This window comes from Salvia miltiorrhiza, chromosome 3 (genome assembly GCF_028751815.1).
Source record: "Salvia miltiorrhiza cultivar Shanhuang (shh) chromosome 3, IMPLAD_Smil_shh, whole genome shotgun sequence".
Classification (NCBI taxonomy): Eukaryota; Viridiplantae; Streptophyta; class Magnoliopsida; order Lamiales; family Lamiaceae; genus Salvia; species Salvia miltiorrhiza.
The window spans coordinates 3,550,763-3,575,337 of record NC_080389.1 but is presented as its reverse complement, the minus strand read 5'-3'; the positions used below and the strand labels follow the sequence as shown (position 1 = coordinate 3,575,337).

At 37.4% G+C, this 24,575-nt stretch overlaps 1 protein-coding gene, 1 long non-coding RNA gene and 1 pseudogene across 4 annotated transcripts; all 3 read right to left on the bottom strand.

Annotated features, from left to right (window-relative positions):
- Positions 1–693: 693 nt before the first annotated feature.
- LOC131016983 (uncharacterized) lies at positions 694–2,143 on the bottom strand. Of its 3 annotated transcripts, XR_009099291.1 has the most exons (4): positions 2,043–2,143; positions 1,915–1,974; positions 1,751–1,828; positions 694–1,066 (listed from the first exon to the last, which is right to left on the bottom strand). XR_009099291.1 is itself a non-coding variant. In XM_057945841.1 (3 exons), the coding sequence occupies exons 1-3, from the start codon at positions 2,106–2,108 to the stop codon at positions 1,030–1,032; spliced, it is 327 nt and encodes a 108-aa protein (XP_057801824.1). In that variant the 5' UTR covers positions 2,109–2,137; the 3' UTR covers positions 694–1,029. The 3 variants fall into 3 exon arrangements, 2 of the variants coding, with proteins under 2 accessions (XP_057801824.1, XP_057801823.1); XM_057945841.1 differs by having other exon boundaries at positions 1,751–1,974; positions 2,043–2,137; XM_057945840.1 differs by lacking the exon at positions 694–1,066 and having other exon boundaries at positions 1,166–1,974; positions 2,043–2,137.
- A 5,514-nt stretch (positions 2,144–7,657) lies between these two features.
- On the bottom strand, positions 7,658–10,621 carry LOC131016823 (putative late blight resistance protein homolog R1A-10; annotated as a pseudogene).
- A 6,694-nt stretch (positions 10,622–17,315) lies between these two features.
- LOC131017075 (uncharacterized) lies at positions 17,316–19,997 on the bottom strand. The gene is made up of 3 exons (XR_009099391.1): positions 19,845–19,997; positions 18,127–18,202; positions 17,316–17,532 (listed from the first exon to the last, which is right to left on the bottom strand). It is a non-coding gene; the product is annotated as an uncharacterized LOC131017075 (long non-coding RNA).
- Positions 19,998–24,575: the final 4,578 nt, after the last annotated feature.

The window sequence follows — 24,575 nt, the reverse complement described above, 5'->3', positions numbered from 1 at the left end:
TACCTACTATAAAAGTGTCTGGTTTTACCAAATTTAGTTTGCCTATTATGTCCTTATTTTTTAATTTATTTTAAGGCCAATAATGTAATAGTATCATATTATTCTAATCACAAACATACAATAATCTCATTCCAATCACACTTTTAAATAAGTTTAAACTATTTAAAATTACTCAATGTATAAAAGTTGCACGTCCCTCGATTTCAGCAATCACCTCTGTAGTGCTCGCTGACTTGATCTTCATCCATAAGCTTTAGGGATATTTCTAACATTGTCTCATTTTAACATCCATTTTTTGATTTTTATGGACAACTTTTTTCTTGTATGAGTGACCTAGTTGAAAAAAAAAGAAGGTTGTAGAAAACCACCCGTTGGCACCGTGCCACTGATGGTACACAAGAGACAAGACTGCCTCTTGTCTTTTTTCGCTAGAATCCAAATATGGCATCAAGTTTTTCATTTATCTAAGTTGAAATAATTCAGTTGAAATGTTATTTATTTTTATTGACGTCGTTGTTCCTCTCTATAAAAGAGAAATGTCTATATATCATTCATACTCCACTTTGATTTATTTTCTGCACGCAATGAATGGATAAGAAGACTCTAAAAGTTTATAATTTGAAGGAAAAATACATGTTTAAAAGAGCTGGTACAAAACTACACCAAGTGAAGCTGTGGAATGGAATCTAAATCTTACAAATTAAGTGCCCATATCAATGTTATTTCCTATCCTCAACACAATTCATGAGAGACAGAGAAAGAGCATAAGCCTAAAACCATAATCAACTAAAATATGCAACTGCATCAAGAAAAATGATTTTGGTATGAATAGTTCACTATGCAAAACTAAAAGCATTTTATTGATTATGCTCCTCAATTTCAGCAATTTTGATTCCACATTTCAAAAAGAAAGGCAAAGTGGTTCTCCTTTCAGCATCTTTTTGCCACCGGCACTGCGTCGTTTGTTTTCCCTATTATATAACCTCGATTCAGAAAATAACAGCTTGGTCATCCCAAATGCTCAAGAGATTAAGCTATCCACAGATAATATTGTTTCTTTGTAAACCTGAGATTGAACAAGAGTAGTACTCATATGAGACAACAAAAATCTGCTAGACCTGTGTTATTCAATTATCTCAAAAAACTACTCCATGTTATTCAATTTAAGAGGCAAATTTGATGAAAATTGTGCAATCAATTAAAATTTAAGCATCTGCAAAGTCCAATGGGTTAGTTGCGCCTAAATACACAAACTTTCAACCAATTCTAGTTTTGCACATAAACTAAAAATATGCCTCCAAACACATGAACTTTCAATTGTTCTGATTTTTCACACGATTATCAATTGCACCCAAATTAATATTGAGGTGGATGCCTTAAATGCCTACATGGTTTCAACAATTGATGTGGTAGACGAGGTACTTGGATTTCTATACGCTACTTCAGCTTGTCACGATGGTATTAATTTGTCACTTTAACTAGCCACGATCGCCGAAAATTGACAGTCGCTCAAAAAATTAGAACAATTAAAACGTCGTGTATTTGGAGGCGGATTTTTTAGTTCATGTGGAAAACCATAATTCACTAAATGTTCGTGTATATATGGAGTAGGACATGAAAGTTAACTTATCCTTCTTTCTTTGTGAACTCCATTAGGCATCATATCTTAAGTGCATTCAAATATCTTCACCACTCACATACCACCTCCCCACAAAAATAGAGAAACTCAAGGAAAAGATCAAGATCATACCTATGTAACCTATCACAGTAGATATGATTCAACAACAGTTCGGCCAAACTTTTCTTGAACATCTTTGGGAGTTTCAATCTGCGAGCAAAAGAAAGAGCAATGGAAAAGGATAAACAATGGTGAAATACAATATCAATGTATATAATATAATTCCTCCCATTTACCGCATTTAAAGCCTTGAAGAGAGCCTTCACAGTGTTGTGGGGATTCCTTGAACCAACAACCTACAAGAGTATTTCCATCAGGACAAAGTTGGAAATGAAAGAACATATTTCTGGAGCCAGTTTCATACCTTTGATTTCACATTCCTGTAACCAGCTAAGTTAAGAATCAACTCCACAGTTCTGCCTGCCTTCATCCCTGATTGTGTAGGAGCTGCCCAAAGATATATCTACAAGTACTTAAAAATTTCAGGCCAAATCCCCAAAGAAGAAAAACAGCTTTCTATCAATTTCAACCATCAACAAAGATATACAACTAGAAATTCTGAAAGCACTTCTCATATGCCTGTGGCAATAGGTCATTAAACATATTAAATTATAAATAACAGATGTCGCAATGAGTTTCTATAAATGAAACGTTTTCTTATTTGAACAGACAATCCAGTGACATAATACCTTTTAGAGTTGACTCTGCACATTCTCAGACAATAGTATAGATGCATGTCTAGTTTTCAAGCCAAATTTACACACGTGCAGCATAAAGAAGCATGACAGTATGGATTTGAATGCATGTATAGTTCTGATACCTTTTGAAGAGCAAGCGGAACTGCAGGAGCCTTTGCTTTAGCAAAACCAATAACACCATTGTAGTTCCCACAAGCTAACATTGCAGTGTATTTGATAACTTGTCCACCCCGTCTTGTTTATCAGTCATAATTGTTATAAAAAAATGGCTACTGAATCGTAAATGAGGCTATATTACCTTTGTAACTTTACACGTCCTATTCACATCGACCAGCCTAACATCAAAACCCTGCACACAATGGAGACACCCAATTTAACATATTGATCTGATGGTACATAAATGACTACCAGAAACAATAGTTCCCATGATTCATGAATAGAAAAGAAAAATGGCAAATATTAGATCAAATGTGAAGAATATCATCATATGATTATGTGCAGGTCGTAAATAGCCAAGGCATTTATTATCGTGCAGGCCTTTTTTTGTGGTTAAAGCAGAAAATAAATCTATCATGGCAATAAACTACAGTAGCATAGTATAATAGTAACCAGGGGGCTTAGCCCACTGGCCACCGGGTCCTCACTTAAGTGAAGTGACCCGGGTTCGATCCCTCTTGGGAGCGAATTTGGAGATTGGAGATATAAGGTGGATTTTGGTGAATGAAGAGATAAGGTGGTTACTAACATCTAACATGACTTTGCCCGGTCAAAAAAAAAAAAAAAGCATAGTATAATAGTACAGGTACTTGAATTCAGGATTAAAAAAGCAGATGGTGATAAGTATAGCATGAATTTGAAATCCTTGACACCAACAAAAACACTCACAACTAAGCGAAGAATCACTCAGCATGCAAAACAATTCCATTTGGGGCTTGAGGGTTGGGCTGTTGGGCTTCTATTTGGGCCGTTTCCTTTTATTTGATTGGGCTGGCGTACATATAGTATTTGGGCTGGTTTTTTTTAATTTGGCTGGGCCCGATTTTCTTTTCAATTTAATACATTGGGCTGAGTATATTGGGCTTGGGCTCCCTTATTTAATTAGTTGGCAGATTTACTTTTAAGAGAAAATGAGCTGTGATTTTAATTGAATTTGACCCTATTTATTCATTCAAGTTTTGGACTACTCATTGTATTAATTGCACTATCATTAGTTTAATTAATTATTCTAAATAATAATTTACATAATAATATTATATTAGTATTATGTGCATATTTTAAGTAATTACTTATTACTCTCTGCTTCCCACGACTCTTGACACGTTTAGTTTTGGCACGGGAATTAAGGAATTGTAGATTAGTGTTTTAAGTGTGTAGGTAATAAAGTATAAAAATGATAAATTAGGAGAGAAAATGTGATAAAGTAGGAGAGAGAATGTAATAAAGTGAGAAAGTATGAGAGAGGATGTGATAAAGTAGGAGAGAAAAGATAATACTCCCTCCGTCCGCCAAGATTATGGCAATTTGCTTGGGCACGGGATTTAATAAAATTGGTGATGATTTTGATGTAGTGGAGAAAGGGTCCCACCACTTTATGAGATGAGTGGTTGAGATTGAATTTTGAGTGGGTTTTTTTTTTGTAAATAAAGAGTGTTAGTAAGGATAAAATATTAAAGAGGATGGTGGTACCATTGCCATAAAAGGAAAGTGACATAATCTTGGCGGACACCCAATATAGTAATTGTGACATAATCTTGGCGGACAGAGGGAGTAATTGTTACTATATTTATAAACGTGTCAAGATTCGTGGGACGGCCCAAAAAGGAATACGTGTCAAGATTCGTGGGACGGAGGGAGTATATGCTAAGCATGACATGAAATTGCATGTACATTATGCAACAAAAAATAATTATGATTTAATTGATTTTATTTATAAATCCAATTATTAAAGAAAATCGAGTAAGAATATTATTGGTGTCCTTAACTCAAGAATTTTAGTTTTGAATTATTCATTCATTAAATTTTAAAAACCCGACTAAGTGAATCATAGAATGTTAAGCACTTAACTATAACCTCATATTAGATTCAGGAGACCTATTAAGATTATAGATTTGTTGTAGGCTTTGTGGATCGTGGAGACTTGCACTGTTATTCCGATTCAGAGTTAAGGTTAAACGACTGCCATTGTCTATACAGGTGGGCTTCCTTTTCAAATGTATGATTGAACTAATAAGCTTAAATGTTATATTGTTGCCCTTAAAATAGATTTAAAAATATGGACAAAATAGGCAAATCAAATTTTGTAAAACATGACATTTTTATACTCCCTCCATCCACAAAGAGTGTGTGGTGGAGTGAAGGGCACGGGTTTCAATGACAAAGTTGATAGATGTGATTTTTGTGTTTAAGTGTAGTATTGGGTCCACCAAATCGTAAAAGTAAAGAGAGAGTATTTTGTAAATATTGATTATTGAGTGTGAATAGGGTTTAAAGTATAAAGTAAGTTTCTGAAAAAGGAAAACACACAATCTTTTATGGACGGATGTAAATAGTAATAAACACACAATCTTTGTGGAATGAGAGAATAATAGGTATAGATTAGCATGTAAATGCACAAATTTTTCTCATTTTCTGAAATTTAACATGACATTTTTATAATAGATATCGAACCATATTTTAATATTTCGATTTGGATCGACTCAATTTCGGTTATTTTTCTGAAATCCTAATTTCACCTATAGTTTGGCCCATCAAATTCTATTTGGTGTGGGCTATCTAATGACGGCTTATTCTCTAGCAATCTGATCCAACCCACTCCTTTTTCTCTTGGGTGGCTTTAGTCCCATTGGGCCTATTCAATGGGTCTAAGTGCTAACATTTCAAATGTATGTATATTAATATTTCCTCAATTTTCAGAATTTGATAAAATAAAATAATCTATACAAACCCTTCAATCTTCATTACAAGATGCAGCTGTGAATATAATAGAGAAGGCTAAATCAATAATTTGGAGAATGTAAAATCATCAAATAATTTAGCATTCTTCATTTAATGATGCAGTGAAGTCATTGGATTGAAAGATGAAGAAAGAAATGCAATATTTAGTTAGTTAATTAATTATTAGTTAGACTGAAAAATAAAATAAAAAATAATTTTAAAATCCAAACAGATCTATATAAATATATGAAAGATGAGTTAATTTCTTCCCTCCATTTTTTTCTCCTTTTTTCTCTCTTCTACCACAAAATTAGAAAAAATAATATATATCATATATTATGAGAATAAGAATTGATATCAATAAGTTAGTATAAGCTATTGATAATGCATGGATAATCATTCAAACTTGGGTTCGAATCCTAAAGGCTAGAGGGAGGGGAAATTTCACTAATTAGCTAAATTGCACAGCTAATCATACAACAAGCAACTTATTCAACCCGTGCCCAGCTCACCCAAGTTTTTGCCTTTATATATTTTTCCAATCAAAAATTTTATGTAATTTAATTGTACTAATTTTATTTCCCTAGGAGGACAACAATACACTATTATTTGATATTACTTATCTTACTAACAAAGGTTGTGGAGGATGACTTAAATGTCTACATGGTTTAAACAATTGATATGCTAGACGAGGTACTTGGATTTCCACACTACTTGAGCTTGTCAGGATGGTATTAATTTGTCACTTTAACTAGCTATGATAACCGAAAATTGCCAGCTATGTGAAAAATCAGAACAAATAAAAGTTTGTATATTTGGAGGCGGAATTTTAGTTCACGTGGAAAACTAGAATTTGCTAAATGTTCATGTATATAGGCGCAATTACCCCAAGTCCAATGAAGTAGGGCATGAAAGTTAACTTATCCTTCTTTCTTTCTGAACTTCATTAGGCATCACATCTTAAGCAAAGCAGAGCAGTGCAATCGATTATTTTTCTTGTGCAAATGTACTTTGTGTATAGTATTTAATTGGGCAAATATCGTCAAAATTCACGAACTTTTACTTGATATTTTTTTCACGCTTTTTAAATTTTAGATAAAAATATACAATCTTCTAATTGATTCTGATTTTTTCCACTACGAACTCTTCGGGCCAAAATTAAAACTAATGTGGCTTACTTAATGCTGATGGGGATGCGACATGGCATAAATATTCCCTTATTTTATATTTCTATAATTTTTCTCTCTTTCATTGGTGCGAATTAGCTTTCTTTCTCTTGTCACTTTAAATTGTTTTCTTCCCTTACACATTCGATGAGTATCACAACTTTGGAATGTTGGGCAAGAAATGTCTAACTTGTAAGTTTATTTTCATGTTTTTATCGATTATGTTATTGTTGTCGTTTATGCTGATTTTTTTTTAGCATTTTAATCACAAAATGACATCGTTTTTATCTTGCCGGAAACGACAGTGTTTACTTCGCCTGACGGCGTTGCCATGTTGGCTATTCCAGGTGCCACATAGGGTTTAAATTGGGTGAAATTAACATTCGTGGGAAAAATCAGATTCAATCAAAAGGTTATGTATTTTTATCTAAAATTTAAAAGTCGTAGGAAAAACGAGCATCGAGTAATTAAAAAATCATGAATGTTGGCGCTATTTGCCTTATTTTGTGAAAATTGTATCCTTCTTATCAAAAGCAATAAAGCAGTAGTATTTTCAAGAACACGACCAATTATGATACCGAAGAAAGTGAAGTTATAACTAAATACATAACTAAATAAACAAGATTAATGTGTGGTTTTCATTGTCCTATTTGTCACTTACAAATGCATTCCAGATATGCATTGTCTTTTTTTAACTAGAATTCAAATATGGCATCAACTTTTACATTTATTTAAATTGAACTAATTCAGTCGAAATGTTATTTATTTGTATTGACGTCGTTGTTCCTCTCTCTATAATAGAGAAATGTCTATATATCATTCACACACCACTTTGATTTATTTTCTGCACGCAATGAATGGATCAAGAAGACTCTGATGTTAATTTGAAGGAAAATAGTACATATTTAAATTAAAGAGCTGGTACAGAACTACACCAAGTGAAGCTGTGGAATGGAATCTAAATCTTACAAATTAAGTGCCCATATCAACGTTATTTCCTATCCTCAACACAATTCATGAGAGAGAGAGCATAAGCCTAAAACCACAATCAACATGTGCTATAATTAATCAACTAAAATATGCAACTGCATCAAGAAAAATGATGGAACACGAGCAACATTTTAGTATAAATAGGCCACTATGCAAAACTAAAAGTTTAACATTAAAAAAGAAGACAAAAATGAAGAAAATAAAAATAGATTACTAAAGTTTAACAACATGCACAAGATTGCCATTGCAAGCAAAAGTTTAACAACATAAAGAGAGAGAGAGAGAAATGAAGAACATAAAAATAGTTTAATATTTAAAGCTACCTAGCCATTGGATTAGTTTGTGGTTGATGATGATGATGATGATGCATCCCCTGGTGAAATCTTGAGCTTAAATCCACCAGCCCTTCTACCTCTGACATCCCCACCTTGCATTTGTTGCTTATCCACCTCGATTTTCTTTGCAGATTGAAGCAGCGTGTGCGACACTCGTTCAATATCGACGAGCTGAAGGCTTTCCCCCTTCCCTACCACACACGGGATCTCTTGAAGCCTCTCGCAGTTCTTGAGTATCAGATTCTTGAGCTTCGGGAACGGCTCAGCCGAAGCCGCGGTCCATATCTCCAGCTCGGTGCGCTCGATGTGCAGCGTCTCCAGCTGCGGGAAGCCGCCGCCCTGAGCCTCCCACAACGTCCCTTTAAACGCCATCTCCTTGAGCTTGAGCACCTGCAGATTGAGCAGCCTCCCCAGCGCCGCCATGTGCTGCCACCCCAGGTAGGTGGAGGAGAGCGTCAGCATCCTCAGATTGGGCGGGAAGCCGTGCGAGTGCGGCACGCGATGCAGCGCCTTGTCGGCGGTGGAGGGGAACACGTCGTGCACCAGCTTCAGCTTCTCGAGCCGCTCCAGCTTCCCCAGGTAGGTGGCGTCGACGAGTGCGTTGAGATCCCCTCGGATCCCGAGGTTCTTGAGGTTGGATGCCCGTGTGAAGAGCTCCTCGTTGCAGCACTCCGCCATCAGCCTGCTCAGCGTCTGGAGATTCTCCCCGCCCTCGCCCCTCGCCTCCTTGAGCTTGATCGCTGCTTTCGTTTCAGATGCCTCAGCTGCATCATCTTCGAGATGTCGACCTTGAACTCCAGCTCGCGCGAGGCAGTGTCGATTTTCACGGTCTGTAGGTTCCAGAGCTTCGACAGTGCCTCGGGCAGAGCCTTGAATTCGTTCCCCGAGAGAGCGATGTACCTCAGATGAATCAGCTTGGTGAGCTTGGGGGGGAATTTGGTGAACTTGAGCGGAGTGGCGTCGACAACGAGGAGCAAATGGAAGGCGTCGGGGATCGACGGGGTATACTCCGGCAGCAGCGCGATCGTTTCCTTGGAGAAACAGACGAACGAGCGGACCCCGGGGCCTCTCGGCTTCCTGCGGAGGAATTCCGGCACGTGGGAATGGATGCAGAGGCGGCGGCGCTTGACGATCTCCGTGACGGCCGGGTCGAACACGCCGTGGCGCCTCTTCTTCACCTCTTGGAACAGATTCTTATTCGCGAACGACGCCTCGTTCTGGCAGAACTCCCGGATCATGTCGTGGACGCGGCATGTCTTGACGTCGCCGTTGGCCTTAGCCCTCTCGACCATGACCAAGTTCCGGGCCACGAGGTCCGCCCCCTCCTCTGCTGTATGAATCCCTCGGCGATCCACAGGCGCGTGAGCTTCCACGCGCTGATCTCCGTATCCTCGGGAAACATCCCGAGGTACAGGAAGCAATCCCTCAGGTGATGAGGGAGGTTGTTGTAGCTGAGGGAGATGATGCTTTCGGTGCGCTTATCATCCTGCACGTAGATGCTCACGCTATCGGAGATCTTCTCCCAATCTCTCTTGTTGTCGCATTTCTCGACGAGGGTTCCTCCGATCACCACCACGGCAAGCGGCACGCCGCCGCACTGCCTGGCTATGTGCATTCCCAGCCCCTCGAGCTCCTTGGGGCTGGGATTGTTCTTACCAAACACCTCTAACTGCAGGAGCTCCCAGCTCTCCTCGAAGGTCATGAACCGCAGCCTGTGGGGCTTCCTGCTGCTGTTCGTCTGCGTGGCGACGCCCACGTGACGGCTCGTTATCAACACCTTGCCTAATTTGTTGCTCTTGGGCAGGGCGGCCTCGATCCGTCGCCAGTCCTCGACGCTCCACACGTCGTCCATGAAGAGCAGGAATCTTCCCTTGTCGAGATGGGAGCGGACCAGCTGGGTCAGCTCCCATTCCCCCTTGCCGGACATGTCGTTGAGGGTGAAGTGCTTGAGGATGGTGAGGAACACCTCTCTCACGTTCAGCTCTTGAGAGACGTACACCCAAATCAGGGTGGGGAACTCGAATTGGATTTTGGGGTCGCGGTAGATTTTCCAGGCGAGAGTGGTCTTGCCGAGGCCGGGCATTCCCACGATGGAGATCACGTCGAGCTGCTCTGTTTTTTCCTTCAAGTATTTCATCAGAGTGGCTTCCTCGTCTGCGAAACCCACTACATTGTCTTCTCTCAACAATTGTGTCTGCATCACGTTACAAACTCTCAAGGAATGGACTACTATATATATATATAATGAAATCACTTGAGCATACCTTTTTGAATTTATTGTCATCGGGGGTTGCAGCAGATGGATGGGCGATGGGGAGTGCGTTCAAGCCCTTAATGGCACGATCAAATATAGGCTGGAGCTGCAGCCTAAGCTCGTTCACCTTCTCGGCCAAGTCATGAAGATGCATGAAGTTGCGAATGGTGGTGGCGGCGGATTGGGCCTTTTGGGTGAGGCAGGCGTCGAGGATGTCCTCGGCCTCGTAGACGGCCTCCCTGATCTGCCTCTCGAACTGTATGAAGACCCGACCCTTCTCCCGCTTGTCGGCATACTCCATCAAGAAGGCGTTCATCAGCTCCAGCTCGATCTGCAGCTGCTTCAGCTCCTTCTCCGCCCCCGATATCAGATGCATCTGCTCCACCAGCAGCTTCTGCACGTTATCCAGTAGGAATGTCACTGCTGCCTCCGCCATTTTCCCACTATGCTATGCTACCTTCAATCTCAAATTCTATGTAACCAACCACCAAATTTAATTACTCCATCTCCTGCGTGTTTATAGCGCGTTTGAAGCTTCAACGAAGACCCCAAAAGCAAGTCTTTGTAGTATGATTTTACTCTTGGTGCAGTTCGAAGCTTCAACGCGGACACCATTAATGGTTCTAATTGGTTAATATGAGCTCAACACAATTATGTAGGAGAAGTCAACTCAAGATCTAATTACTTCCCTTGGTTTACTATATTAGTAATTTGTTTAAATTAAAAATATTATATTATTCACCAAGGTTTATTTCGTCCAGTTAGGGTATATAACTATTTTTTATTATTTATATTTAGTTTATTACATGATAATTCATTATCTAGCTAGGGTATTTTTAAAAAAAGAATCAATTTTTTGCAAATGAAAGGTAAGTAGGAGTATAATTCATGATATATATATATATTAGGCTATTTTCGAGATCTCAACACAGAGATCAAAACGAAACTTTACACACAAACTCAGACACATGTTTACTGAAAAGAGTTTTGACCAAAACAAGGTTGACGACTGATACTGAAAGACTCTTCAGTAAGGAGTTATCATTTAAGTCACAAGAACTTAACTAATGCACGTAAGGCTTCAGTCGAGTTTGATAAAACAGAGTCTTTCTGACTATCAGATGATAGATCAGTCAGACTGATAACACACGCAGCGGAATTCTTTTATTTCGCAATAGCCTTTGTGTTGAGCACGTTGTTAGTCTTAAGTTTCTCTTTGCAATTAATCAATTTTCAGTTTATCAAAGGTAAGAGCACAAGTAGGAAAGTAACACTGAAAGCTGTAAATAACACAGAGATTTTTACGTGGTTCGGAAAGCACTTCCTACATCCACAGTCGGTTGATCAGACCAACAACTTCACTCTGCAAGTGCTTACGGGTGCACTGCAAACCGATGCTTGTGCTTACGGGTGCACAACAAACCGAAACGTGTGCTTGCGGGTGCACACAACCGAAACAACTGAAGATCCAATCTTCAGTACCAACACACCTTGTTGGATTTCTCACTCCTAGCACGAACTGGCACTAGGACCTCACGGAGATAGAGTACCTTCCGGAACTCCTTTACAACTCAAACACTCGATTCTATCGGTCGAAGGGAGGTTTGAAATCTTGCCAACTAAACTTCAAAAAACAAGTTCTCTGGAGTTAGTTTGACATAAGCTTTGGATAAACAAGGTTTGCCTAAGGTCTAAGAGAATTTATGTAATCAGCAGTGACTGATTTTTTACTTCGGGATTCTCTTCTTCGATTCAAGCTTTGAAGAGATTAAGCATTGGCTGAGAAACAATTTTGGCGGACACCGTTAATGGTTCTAATTGGTTAATATGAGCTCAACACAATTATGTAGGAGAAGTCAACTTAAGATCTAATTTACTTCACTTGGTTTACTATATTAGTAATTTGTTTAAAAAATATTATATTATTCACCAAGGTTTATTTCGTCGTATATAGCTAATTTTTATTATTTATATTTAGTTATTACATGATAATTCATTATCTAGCTAGGGTATTTTTTAAAAAAAATCATTTTTTTGCAAATGAATGGTAAGTAGAGTATAATTCATGATATATATTAGAACTAGTTTGTTGCCCGTCGAAATTCGACGGGTATTAATTATTATACATAAATTTTATTAATAATTTGAAGTATAAATTTGATAATTATACAATCTGCAAATTATGAATTTTGTTTATATACTCGTATTTGTTTTAAACTCAATTAAAAATAATTTTACTATTCATTCTCATTTTAAATTCATAAAAATAATAATAATATATGTTAATTACCCGAATATGCTTAAATTTATTGAACATCTAAATAATCAAATATAGATTGTTACAATAATTAGTTATCTCTCTCAATAAAAACTCATAACATTTCAAAATAAACATTAACAATAAATAATAAAAAATAAAAAAATTTAAATAGAGAAAATTTCATGTAAGCATGTAGATAATATTTTATTTAGATTATACAATTAGTGAAGTCTTCTGCAAAAAATAAATATGGATCCTGAACATCTATAATGTATGTGTTAACAATAAATAGTATGAATAATAAAAACTATATAATTTATACACTCCTTTAAAAATTATACATTTTTACTCGTGCCAAACCCGATTTAAAAGTAATTTTAATTATTCGCCCGTCCAAACTAAAAAACATATGAAAGAGAGTAACTCTCTTTCCAAACATATATAATAATATCCATTAATTATCCGAACACATTTAAATTTTATAAAATATCTAAATAAATAATATAGACTGTTATAGTTATTGATTATCTAACTCAATAAAAGTTTACAATCAATATGTCTGTTTCTAGACATTACAAAGTATACATTTATAATAAATAACATAAATTATAAAAGATTAAAAATTAATTTATAATGAATGTAGAAATTATACATTATACGAAATCTTTTTTAGAATTTATCTATCAGTCATGTCGCAAACCCAAGTCAAAAGTGTTTTTACTACCAGTTCTCGTCAAAACACGTATAGTAATATCCGCTAATTTTTCTCAAACTCGTTTAAGCCTATAAATATCTAAAAAGTCAAATATAAGTTGTTACAATTATTGATTATATGTCTTATTGAAAATTAAAACATTGCAAAGAAAATATTAACAATACCTAGTATAAATAATAAAAGTGGCTGATACCTTTCTCTACAAATAATAACTCCACAATTCAAAAGTGGTCGATAGCTTTCTCTATTCAACACACTATCAACTAAACATTTCTTAAAACTCATGTCATCTAATTTCATAAATTAGGAAATTATACAATTTACAAAGCATGTTTTTTTTTTTGACGGGATTTACAAAGCATGTTTAGAATTTATATAATCGCACTCATCTCATATCTGATTAAAAAATAATTTTATTACTTGTCCTATTCCCAAACTCGTATAGTGATACCTGCTTACTACCTGAAGTCGTTTAAATTTATAAATATTTAAACAAAAAAATTAAAATGAATAAAATATGCTCTTTGTCATCCTCTAGGAAATCCATTGTGAAATGGGGGTAGTTTGATGTGATGAGGAATTCAATCGTGGGAATACTAATTTGAGTGTTTAATTTTCAATATCTCTCTTTTCCTTCTTCTACATGGCTTTCTTTTTATTTTACTAATAAATTAATTAATTTATCACAAATCTTTTCTATTCATCTTCTTACTAACCTAAATAAATGGACTTCAATTCTCAATTCTCTCGTCTTAAATCCAAAGAAAAAAAAAGCATAGATTTTTTTCCCACATTGCCTCGCAAAAACACATGATTTTTCCTTATAACTTTATATTTTGCTTATTTTTAATTATTTTTATTTTTAGCAAGACAAATCATATGTTTAGTATCTATAATCTATACTTATTATAAAAGTGTCTTGTTTTAGAAAAATCTGCAAGACCTATGTTATTCAATCATCTCAAAAAACTAGCATGTTATTCAATTCAAGAGGAAATTTGATGAATATTGTGCAATTAATTAAATTTTAAGGAACTGCAAAATTCAATGGGTTCGTTGCGCCTACATACACAAACTTTCAATCAATTCTAGTTTTATACATAACTATAAAATCTACCTCCAAATACACATAATTATATAATTCCTCTCATTTACTGCATTTAAAGTCTTGAAGAGAGCCTTCACAGTGTTGTGAGGATTGTGTAGGAGCTGGCCAGAGATACACCTACAAGCAGTGGCGGATCCAAGGGGGGGCTTCAGCCCCCTCCCAATTTTTGAGTTTTTTTTTAATATTGATATATATTTTATTTAATTTAATATCTATATATATGTGTATATCAATAAGAAATACAAGAAAAACTATAGTAATACATTGTTTATAGTATTCAACTATCAATATTAATTCCTTAACACATTGATTTGTTACATTTATGCTATTTTTATCATTTTTTCTTTCTTAGTTAATTTTTAATGTTATATTTGAGTCAATTTCTAAAGTTAATTTTTTTCTTTCTTAGTTAATTTTTAATGTTAAATTTGAGTCAATTCTATAGTTAATTTTTTTAAATGCATAAAAGTATGTCTTTATATGTTTTCAATCTACTTGATGTTTGAATTAATTGAATTGCGAACAATTATCTATTTTATTAAGTAATTGTTAAAAAAATGCATGAAAACAAAGTGTACGGAATGCTAAAAAAAATTTGCTTCGGGGGCTCCCGCCCTGAACCCCCGTGTAAATGTTTTCAGACGTCGTAGTTCAACAAATTCAGCCCCCCCAACGTAAATTCCTGGATCCGCCCCTGCCTACAAGTACTTAAAATGTATCTACTTCTAAACGACATAAATTTTAATAAAATAGTTAAATATGGTGTGAGTGAAATACGAGTCTCATTTTATTATGATTATAAAATTTATCAAAAATAAATTATATACTCCATCCGTTCCTGAAATAACTTCCTCATTTTCCATTTTGGACGTCCCCAAATAACTTCCTCTTTTTTTTTTTTCCATTTTTGGAAAATTACCCAACCACTAACAATACTTTATTTATTTTTACTTTTCACTTTTCACTTTTCACTTTTCACCACTCACAATACTAATTATAACACTTTTCACCACTCTCAATACTAATCATTACACTTTTCACAACTTTCAATAATAATTATATCATTTTTTCTCCACTATCAATACATTTTACAACTTTTCATTAAAATCCGTGCCGTCCCCAAAGAGCAAGAAGCCATTTCAGGGACAGAGGGAGTATATTATTTTATTTAAACGAACAAAAACAAATAAAATGTATCTACTTCTAAAGGACACAAAGTTTTAATAAAGTAGTTGAATACTGCGAGTGGATACATTTGTTTTTAGCTGGGTTCCTTCAAGAATTACACATGCGCAAACTATTAAAATTCATTAATTTGAAATGAACAAATTAACGTAAGTACGTAACAATGTTTTTTTTTTTTTTTTTCCCTAATGCTGCAAATATATTGTAGAAGAAATTTGGGTATATTTTGAAGAATTCATCTACTGGATTGGAAGGATGGGCCTATTTCCCACTATGCTATGCTTCCTCTCTGCTTCAATATCAAATTCTGTGTAACCAAACAAGAAATGCACATGACATTTAATTACTCCATCTCCTGCGTGTTTATAGCGCGTTTGAAAAGCTTCAACGAAGACCCCAAAAGCAAGTCTTTGTAGTATGATTTTACTCTTGCTGGGTCCACGCGGACACCATTAATGGTTCTAATTGGTTAATATGAGCTCAACACAATTATGTAGGAGAAGTCAACTTAAGATCTAATTTACTCCACTTGGTTTACTATATTAGTACTACCTCTGTCCCTGAAATAAATTCATTTTTTTTTGGGACGTCCTCCAAATTAATTCATCTTTCTTTCTTTTCATTTTTGGACAACTACCATAACACTAATAATATTTTATTTATTCTTACTTTTTACTTTTTCACCACTTTCAATACTAATTATAACACTTTCCCACATTTTCACTACTTAAGAGAGTGTGGGAAGGTAATTAATCTTAGGCAGAGAAGCAGAATATATAATAAAACAAAGCTAACAAACACTACAAGAATACTTCACATTACTATAATGTGCAGCGACTAACTAGTGTCGCCAGAGAAGGAGGTTGTGTCTCCAAAATTAAGAAGAGAGAGAGAGAGAGAGATTGAGAGAGAAATGATAGGGTTGGGCTCACTTTTCTCATTCTTAATTAGACTTGGGTCTTTTCTTTTATGGTTTTTATTGGGCTTTAGCCCACTAAGGCAAGGCTGCTATTTTATTCCCCATCCCTTGTGATTGTGAAAAATTGTAAAGAGGTGTTTGATTTAAATGATAGTATAGGATTGATAAAATAATTCAATTTAATTGAATAATTGGTTGTATATTTTGACCGATGATGAATAGCTTTTGCTATATAGTAATTGGTTAGTTCTATACGATGAGTGAATGTTTGGTAGAAAGTATTCAATATCACTTAAGATCCACTATACCAAATTTTATGTCTCATGACTCCCAATCTTTTTCATTTTTTATTTATTTTCTTTCATCATTTTTTTCTACAATTATTATTAATTAGTGTTTATTCCACTCGATTAAGGTAGATAATTATTTTTTATCATTTAATTTAATTTTTATTAGTTAAAACATTGGATCTCATCTATTCAACATAAAAACATGCTTCGCTTGAAAAAAAAATCAAGATGCATAAAAACTAACCATTCACATTAGATGACAAATACAATAAGGGAAGAAGTAGTATTGATTATCAGAATATATGTTTCATTTTCAAATAAATTTCTACTTTGATGAATCAATACATGCATTCGTGCAAGAGCCATTTTTTTATTCTTCAATGTAATTTGAAGAAGAGGTTTTGCTTGACAAAAAAAATGCTTATAATACTCAACTCTGATAAACTCTGCAAGTGTGACTTTAAACTTGCGATAATATTAAAATAAATTGAATATATTAATTTATTTATAATTGTGTCTGTTTATAGTTTATATATTTCGGCCTTAAATGGGCCTGAAACATCTTATTAGGGCTTTCCTTATCAAAAAGGGAATCCCTAGCTGTCACACCCCAATTCTTGAAGGAATAAACTATAACTGGGGTACGACTAAAATCATATAAATGAACAAAGGAAGAACCTTGTGAAATTCAGATAATAGAATAAAATGTTGGGCAATGCCCTTTGAATGAAGAAAGATAGAAATCAAGTGATACTAATCAATCAACAACATTCAAAACCTTAGGATCACAAGTTCGGTTTCATGCTTCCGATAACCAACGTTAAATAACATAGAGTTAGAAGTTGAGAGTTTAAGCTCGATAAAAACATAATTCAGAATTTAACATAAAAGTCTTAAGTTGGAGAAACAAAAGACAAATAAATGCTAGTGCAATAGCGGAAGACAAAATACGGAGTTGAACCCTAGCCTCAGCTCTGCCCCGTCATCACCAGCCATTAACCTGAAAACATTTGAAAGTAATTTTGGGCTAAGTACTAATGTACTTAGTGGGCTGCAACTTTTAAAGCATTTCATAATCTGAAGAACAGTTTATCCAATCTTACTGACATGACATAGAAGGTTTTAAAGAGAAATAACTTCTATGCATGTTAAAACATTTTCATATATATATACTTAATTATTTTGCGCGCGTTTGCACACTCCATTCTGTTACTCGCTGTGATCCCGGACCTCTAGCCACCGACGGATCTCTGTCTCCCGCTGACTTGAACTGAGGGCGTAACCCAGTCAAGTATAATAAACCTCGGAAATTAATCCAGACAGGCCTATCATTTCTATGCTCCGGAACACATCCCGTCGAGCACCCTTATAACGCCTCTGGTTAGTGCCCGATGGAGATCAACCCACCGAGTCAGCTAACAAGTGTACACAATTCTCAAACAACGTGTTAGGTCATAAGAGAACCTCAATTGATTAACTGTACGAGCCTTAAACATGGTAGAGTGCACAAAAATATTTTATTGGATAAACAGTTTATATTACACGAATATTTAAGCTCAATAGCTAAATCATACATTTGAAAAAATAAGCCCACCTGTATAGGCAAAGCCTGTCGTTTAACCTTATCTCTGAATCGGAATAGCAGTGCTAGTCCTCCTGATGCTCAAAGCCTACAAGAAATCTATTCTTAATAGGTCTCCTTGAATTCTAATCTTAAGTCATGGTGAAGTGCTTAATATTCTATGATTCACTTAGCCGGGTTTTCAAAATTTAATGAATAAATAATTGAAAACATTTCTCTTTGAGTTAAGAACACCAACAATATTCTTACTCATCTTTCTTTAATAATTGGAATTATAATAAAACCAATTAAATCATAAATATTCTTATTGCAAAATATAATGCAAATCATGTCATGCTTAACATATAATAAGTAATTACTTAAAATATGCACATAATAATAATAATATAATATTATTATGAAAATTATCCTTTAAATAAATTAATCAAACTAATAATAGTTCAATTAATTAAAAATAAGAAAGCCCAATTTAATTAATTGAAGGCAATTCAAAATCCTTAAATAAAATAAGGCCCAACAAATTTATTAATTAATAGCCCAACTGAAACAAAAATAAATAAAATCTCGGCCCAAATACTCATAAAAATCGGCCCATGACTCGAGCCCACTCTAATTAAAATCGGCCCACAACTCGAGCCCACTCTAATTAAAATCGGCCCACAACTCGAGCCCACTCTAATTAAAATCGGCCCACTACCAAGCCCATCACTCAAACCCAACCCCAAAGCCCAACCCTCACCAAGCCCTAGCCCACACTCCCTCCCCCCCTTCTTCTCCCCCCAGCCGCATAATACACACACACAACAACTAATCTCACTCTCTCTCTCTCGGTCACACTCACACACATATGTAACAGCACCCTCTCCCCTCCTCTCGATCTTTTCCGGCGGCGGTAGCAACGCCGCCTCCGCCGTCCCTTGACTCCCCTCTCTCCCATCTCTCGTCTCTCACACACAGACGCACGCACCCAACGTCGCCAACAGCCCCGCTCAGCCCTCTCTCCCTCGGTTCCGCCAGAAACTCCGCCGCCTCGGAAGCTCGCCGGAGCAACGGCGAATACTCTCGGCTCTCCCTTCTCTCATCTCCCTCACGCAGCAAGCGCAACCGCCGCGGAGCTCCGCCGCCTCCGGCGTCCTCGCAGCAGATCCGCCGTCGCCTCCTTCTGAAAATCCAGCGGACGACGGCAGCGGCTTCACGCCACCACCACCAGCGTCCTAACCCCCAACTCTCTCTTTCCACCTTGGCGACGACGAGCGCCGCCGCCTCCCTCGGTCTCTCTCTCGGCGACAGCAGCAGCAACAGCTCGTCACTGCGCCGTCGACGCACAGCCAACCTCTTCCCACCCCTGACTCGACTCATACAAGCAGCAACAACAACCAACCGATTCGACGCCTCAAACTCGAAAGCAAGCTAAATCAAGATCAAGACTCCTCTTTTCTTTCTTTCGTTTATTAACAGACTTGAAAAACTATTTAGTACTTGCTTATGCACATACATGAATGTATATATATATAAATATATGCATATATCTGTGAGATGATGAATATGGATTGTTTCTCTGCTTTAGGCTCAATTCACATTAGTATGAGTGATGTATATACGTATATGTGTACATGAATGTTGGTGTTCTTTTGTCTGTTGCTCATTACAGAATTGATAAGGGTGATGAATTGAAATTCATGATGCTAACCGTGAATAAGAAAAAAATGGGTAGAGGTTAGCGGCCTGACCTGCTGTTGAATGAATCGAGCTATGTTGCTGCTCACTTGAATTTTTGCTGTGGAGAAAAGAAGTATGAAAATTCTGGATATTGAGAATGCCAACTGAAATTGGCTTGAACGTGCTTTAAGAAATGAAATTTGACAGCCTGCCTGGAAAGTGAAATTTGGGGTTGGTAGGGTGGCTGGAAAGAGTGTAGACAGCTTGCCTTTAGGCATGGCTTAAAGCTTAAAGCTTAAAGCTGATTTTGGGGGTTGTTTAAAAAGACAAGGTATGGTGTAGGGTGTAGTGTTGATTGGACTAATAAAATCCCTCAGGATAAAATATCGGGATTGTAATAATACTTCAGGGTTCGCTAAATAAATAGCTCGTGAAAATACTTGAATGCTAAATTAAATAAATATGCAATGCATATAAATTCAATAACTAAATTTACAAATATTTTTGTAAATCATTTTTGTTGGAATTAAAAATAAATTCATTTTCTTTTATCCGGCGTGAATTAACTTAATATCTAAGTTCAAAAATTATTCTAAACTTAGCAAAAAGGAACGGGGTATTACATCCCTCCCTCCTTAAAAAAAATTTCGTCCCCGAAATTACATACCTTGATAATCTAGCTGGGGATACTTGACTTTCATTGAATCTTCAAGTTCCCATGTGGCCTCTTCCATCCCGTGATGGTTCCACTTCACTTTAACGAGAACAATGTTCTTGTTACGTAAAACTTGAACCTTGCGATCAAGTATCTGGACTGGTTTCTCTTCATAACTTAAGTCCTGGGCTAGGACCACTTCATCATGCTTAATCACATGTTTTGGATCAAACACATACTTTCTTAACTGAGAGACATGAAACACATTGTGTACGTCTCCAATACTGGGCGGCAATGCCAACCTATAGGCTACAGGGCCTATCTTATCTAGGATCTCAAAAGGTCCTATAAAACGGGGTCGTAACTTGCCCCTCTTTCCAAAACGTATAACTCCCTTTGAGGGAGAAACTTTGAGGAAAACTCGATCCCCAACATTGAATTCTAACTCCGATCGGCGTTTATCGGCGTAAGACTTTTGTCTATCTTGAGCTTCTTTGATTCTTTGCTTGATGTGGTCGACCTTCTCAACCATCTGTTGGACCAATTCAGGACCTAACAACTTTCTCTCGCCCACTTCATCCCAGTAAAGTGGTGATCGACATTTTCGGCCATACAAAGCCTCATATGGAGCCATTCCAATTGTTGCTTGATAACTGTTGTTATAAGCAAATTCTACAAGAGGTAACAAATCCTCCCAACTTCCACCTTTGTCTGCGACAATCGTTCGCAGCATATCTTCTAGGATCTGAATCGTTCTTTCTGACTGCCCGTCAGTCTGAGGGTGGTATGCTGTGCTGAAATTCAGCTGAGTGCCCATTGCTTCTTGTAAACTTTTCCAGAAACGCGATGTGAATCTGGTGTCACGATCTGACGTGATAGATACAGGTACACCATGAAGGCGTACTATCTCTCTGACATATAACTTTGCAAGTTTCTCCAATCCAAAAGTCATTTGAATTGGCAGAAAGTGCGCCGACTTTGATAATCGGTCCACTATGACCCAAATAGCAGTGTTTCCACGTGCCGACCTCGGTAGGCTCACTACGAAGTCCATGTTAATGTGCTCCCACTTCCACTCAGGGATAGGTAGTGGTTGCAGCATTCCATATGGCCTCTGATGCACGGCCTTCACTTGTTGACAAGCGAGACATCGCTCCACAAACAACGCTACATCTCTTTTCATTCCTTTCCACCAGAAAATTTTCTTCAAATCCTGATACATCTTTGTGCTGCCTGGATGTGCAGTGTAAGGAGTATCATGAGCCTCGCTCATAATCTCATTCTTTAATTCTTCTTTGTGTGGCACACACAATCTTTCACCAACCATAAGTGCATTATCCTTTGCTTCAGTGAATCCTTTTGTTTCATTCGTTCTTGCAGCTAGACGCATCTTCTCCAAGAACCAATCTTCTCTTTGTGCTTGCACAATTCTTTCCCTCAAATCAGGTTTAGCTATCAATGCAGCAACACAACCCGATACTGTGTCTGGAGGATGAACAATTTCTAAACTGAGTGAGGCGAAGTCACGAATAAGTTCCTTCTGCTGGGTGATGAAATACCCTAGCTTAGCCTTCGTCTTTCGACTCAGTGCGTCAGCTACTACATTCGCTTTTCCTGGATGATAACTGATGGTGCAATCGTAATCCTTTACTAATTCGAGCCATCTTCGTTGTCTCATGTTCAAATCCTTTTGCTCGAAGAAGTATTTCAAACTCTTATGATCTGTAAAGATCTCACACTTTACTCCATAGAGGTAGTGTCTCCAAATCTTCAGCGCGTGCACGACGGCTGCTAGTTCTAAATCATGAGTAGGGTACTTCAGCTCATGGGGCTTCAATTGACGAGACGCGTATGCTATCACTTTCTGATTTTGCATCAACACGCAACCCAATCCTAGTTTTGAGGCATCAGTATACACCACGAATTCTTCATTCTCTTCTGGTATTGCTAACACTGGTGCAGTAGTCAGCCTAGTCTTCAGCTCCTTAAAACTTTGTTCGCACGCTTCAGACCAAACGTATTTAGTCCCCTTTTTCAAAAGCTGAGTCATTGGCCTAGCCAATTTCGAGAATCCTTCGATGAATCTTCTGTAGTAACCTGCTAGACCGAGGAAACTCCTGATCTCATTGACATTTGATGGTGCCTTCCATTCCTTGACTGCTTCGACCTTGGCGGGGTCTACTTTGATTCCTTCAGTCGACACGATGTGACCGAGAAACATTACTTCTCTCAACCAAAACTCGCATTTGCTGAATTTAGCAAACAATTTCTCATTACGCAGGGTTTCGAGTACGATGCGCAAGTGCTCCTCGTGTTGTTCTTCAGTCTTAGAGTAGATGAGAATGTCGTCAATAAACACTAAGACAAAACTATCGAGATATTGATGGAACACTCGGTTCATCAAATCCATGAAAACGGCTGGGGCATTCGTTAATCCAAAGGGCATCACTGTGAACTCGTAATGTCCGTAACGCGTTCGAAATGCTGTCTTTGGAATGTCTTCTCTTTTCATCTTGAGTTGATGGTAACCAGATCTTAGATCAATCTTGGAAAACACACCGGCTCCTTTCAACTGATCAAACAAGTCGTCTATCCTTGGAAGAGGATATCTATTCTTTATCGTGAGTTTGTTTAATTCTCTATAATCGATACACATCCTTAGTGAACCATCTTTCTTCTTGACGAATAAGACCGGTGCTCCCCACGGTGATACGCTAGGCTGTATGAAACCTAGATCCAACAGTTCTTGTAGTTGCACTTTCAATTCTTGTAACTCTGGCGGGGCCATTCTGTATGGTGCCTTTGACACTGGTGCTGCCCCGGGTTCTAGATCAATCGTGAATTCTAGTTGTCTGTTCGGTGGCATACCGGGCAATTCTTCGGGAAAAACATCTTTGAATTCTCGCACCACTGGAACTTCTTCGATCGTTTTCTTTACTTCATGTTCTCCTGTCAAACTGACCAAAAAAGCCTGACATTCTCCCGTTCTCATTATTTTTGTGGCCTTCATCGCCGAAATCACTGGTACTCTTCCTCCCGTTCTTATGCCATGAAAACTTGCCTTCTCCTTTCCAGCGGATTGGAAAGAGATCTTTCTCTCGCTACACAGTATCGTGGCACCGACTTGAGTAAGCCAGTCCATCCCTAGGATTATGTCAAACTCTATCATAGTGATGACATACAAATCTGCCTTAAATGTTTCAGCACCTATGTTCAGCTCTAAATTCGAGATAATGTCCTTAGCAGCCAATCTTCCACCACCAGGGGTGCTAACTTCTAAAGTTGTCTCAGCCAATTGTGGAGTCAATTCTAATCTCTTACAAGCAGCATGTGAAATGAAAGAGTGGGACGCTCCAGTATCAAACAAAGCTATAATCGGCACGTCAAAAACATTAATCATACCTGCCAAGTTTCCTTGGTTTCCCGCTGCTTGTTTTTGGTTAAGGGCATAGGCCCTAGCATTCTGTGGCTGTCCCCGTTGTCCTCCAGTTCCCTCGTTCCACTTTCTTTTTCCTTTACCACCATCTTGAGGTGGTACGAATCCAGACTGTCCCGGAGCTTTCCCTTTTTCCTTTGGTAGCAATGACTCAATGGTGAGAGCCCTGCTCAAAGTTTGTGCGTAGGTGAGACCTCCCTGGCTTGCTAGGGAGATTGATATCTCATGGCGCAGTCCATTCCTAAATTTTTCTGCACGTTTCTCATCAGTGTCCACCAGCGTCGGAGCATATCTTGATAGCTGATTGAAGGCTCTATCGTACTCAGTAACTGTCCCAGCCCTCTGCTTCAGATTCCAGAACTCATTCTGCTTCTTCTGTCTATAGCATCCCGGTATGTACTTCTCGTATAATTCAGTTTTGAAATCTTCCCAAGTGAAATTTTCCCACTGTTCCTCAGTCATTGTGCGCCTCACAGATTCCCACCAGAAGTCGGCTTCATCCACCAGTTGGTAGGTTGCACAAGTTACTTTGTCTTCGTCCTCGCAACGGATGTAGTTAAAGATACGCTCTATGGCCCTAATCCACTTTTCGGCGTCTGTTGGGTCGCCCAGCCCGTCAAATGTTGGAGGTTTTTCCTTGCGGAACTTCTCTTCAGCAGTACGATTTGGTGCTACTTGTTGGATTGGCTCTTCAGGGATAAATCCTCTGCC

Coding starts and splice junctions, on each gene's coding strand:
- LOC131016983 (XM_057945840.1), bottom strand. CDS start 2,108: ATGAAGGCAGGCAGAACTGTGGAGTTGATTCTTAACTTAGCTGGTTAC. Junction 1,975..2,042: donor ACAGGAATGTGAAATCAAAG/GTATGAAACTGG, acceptor ATACTCTTGTAG/GTTGTTGGTTCAAGGAATCC.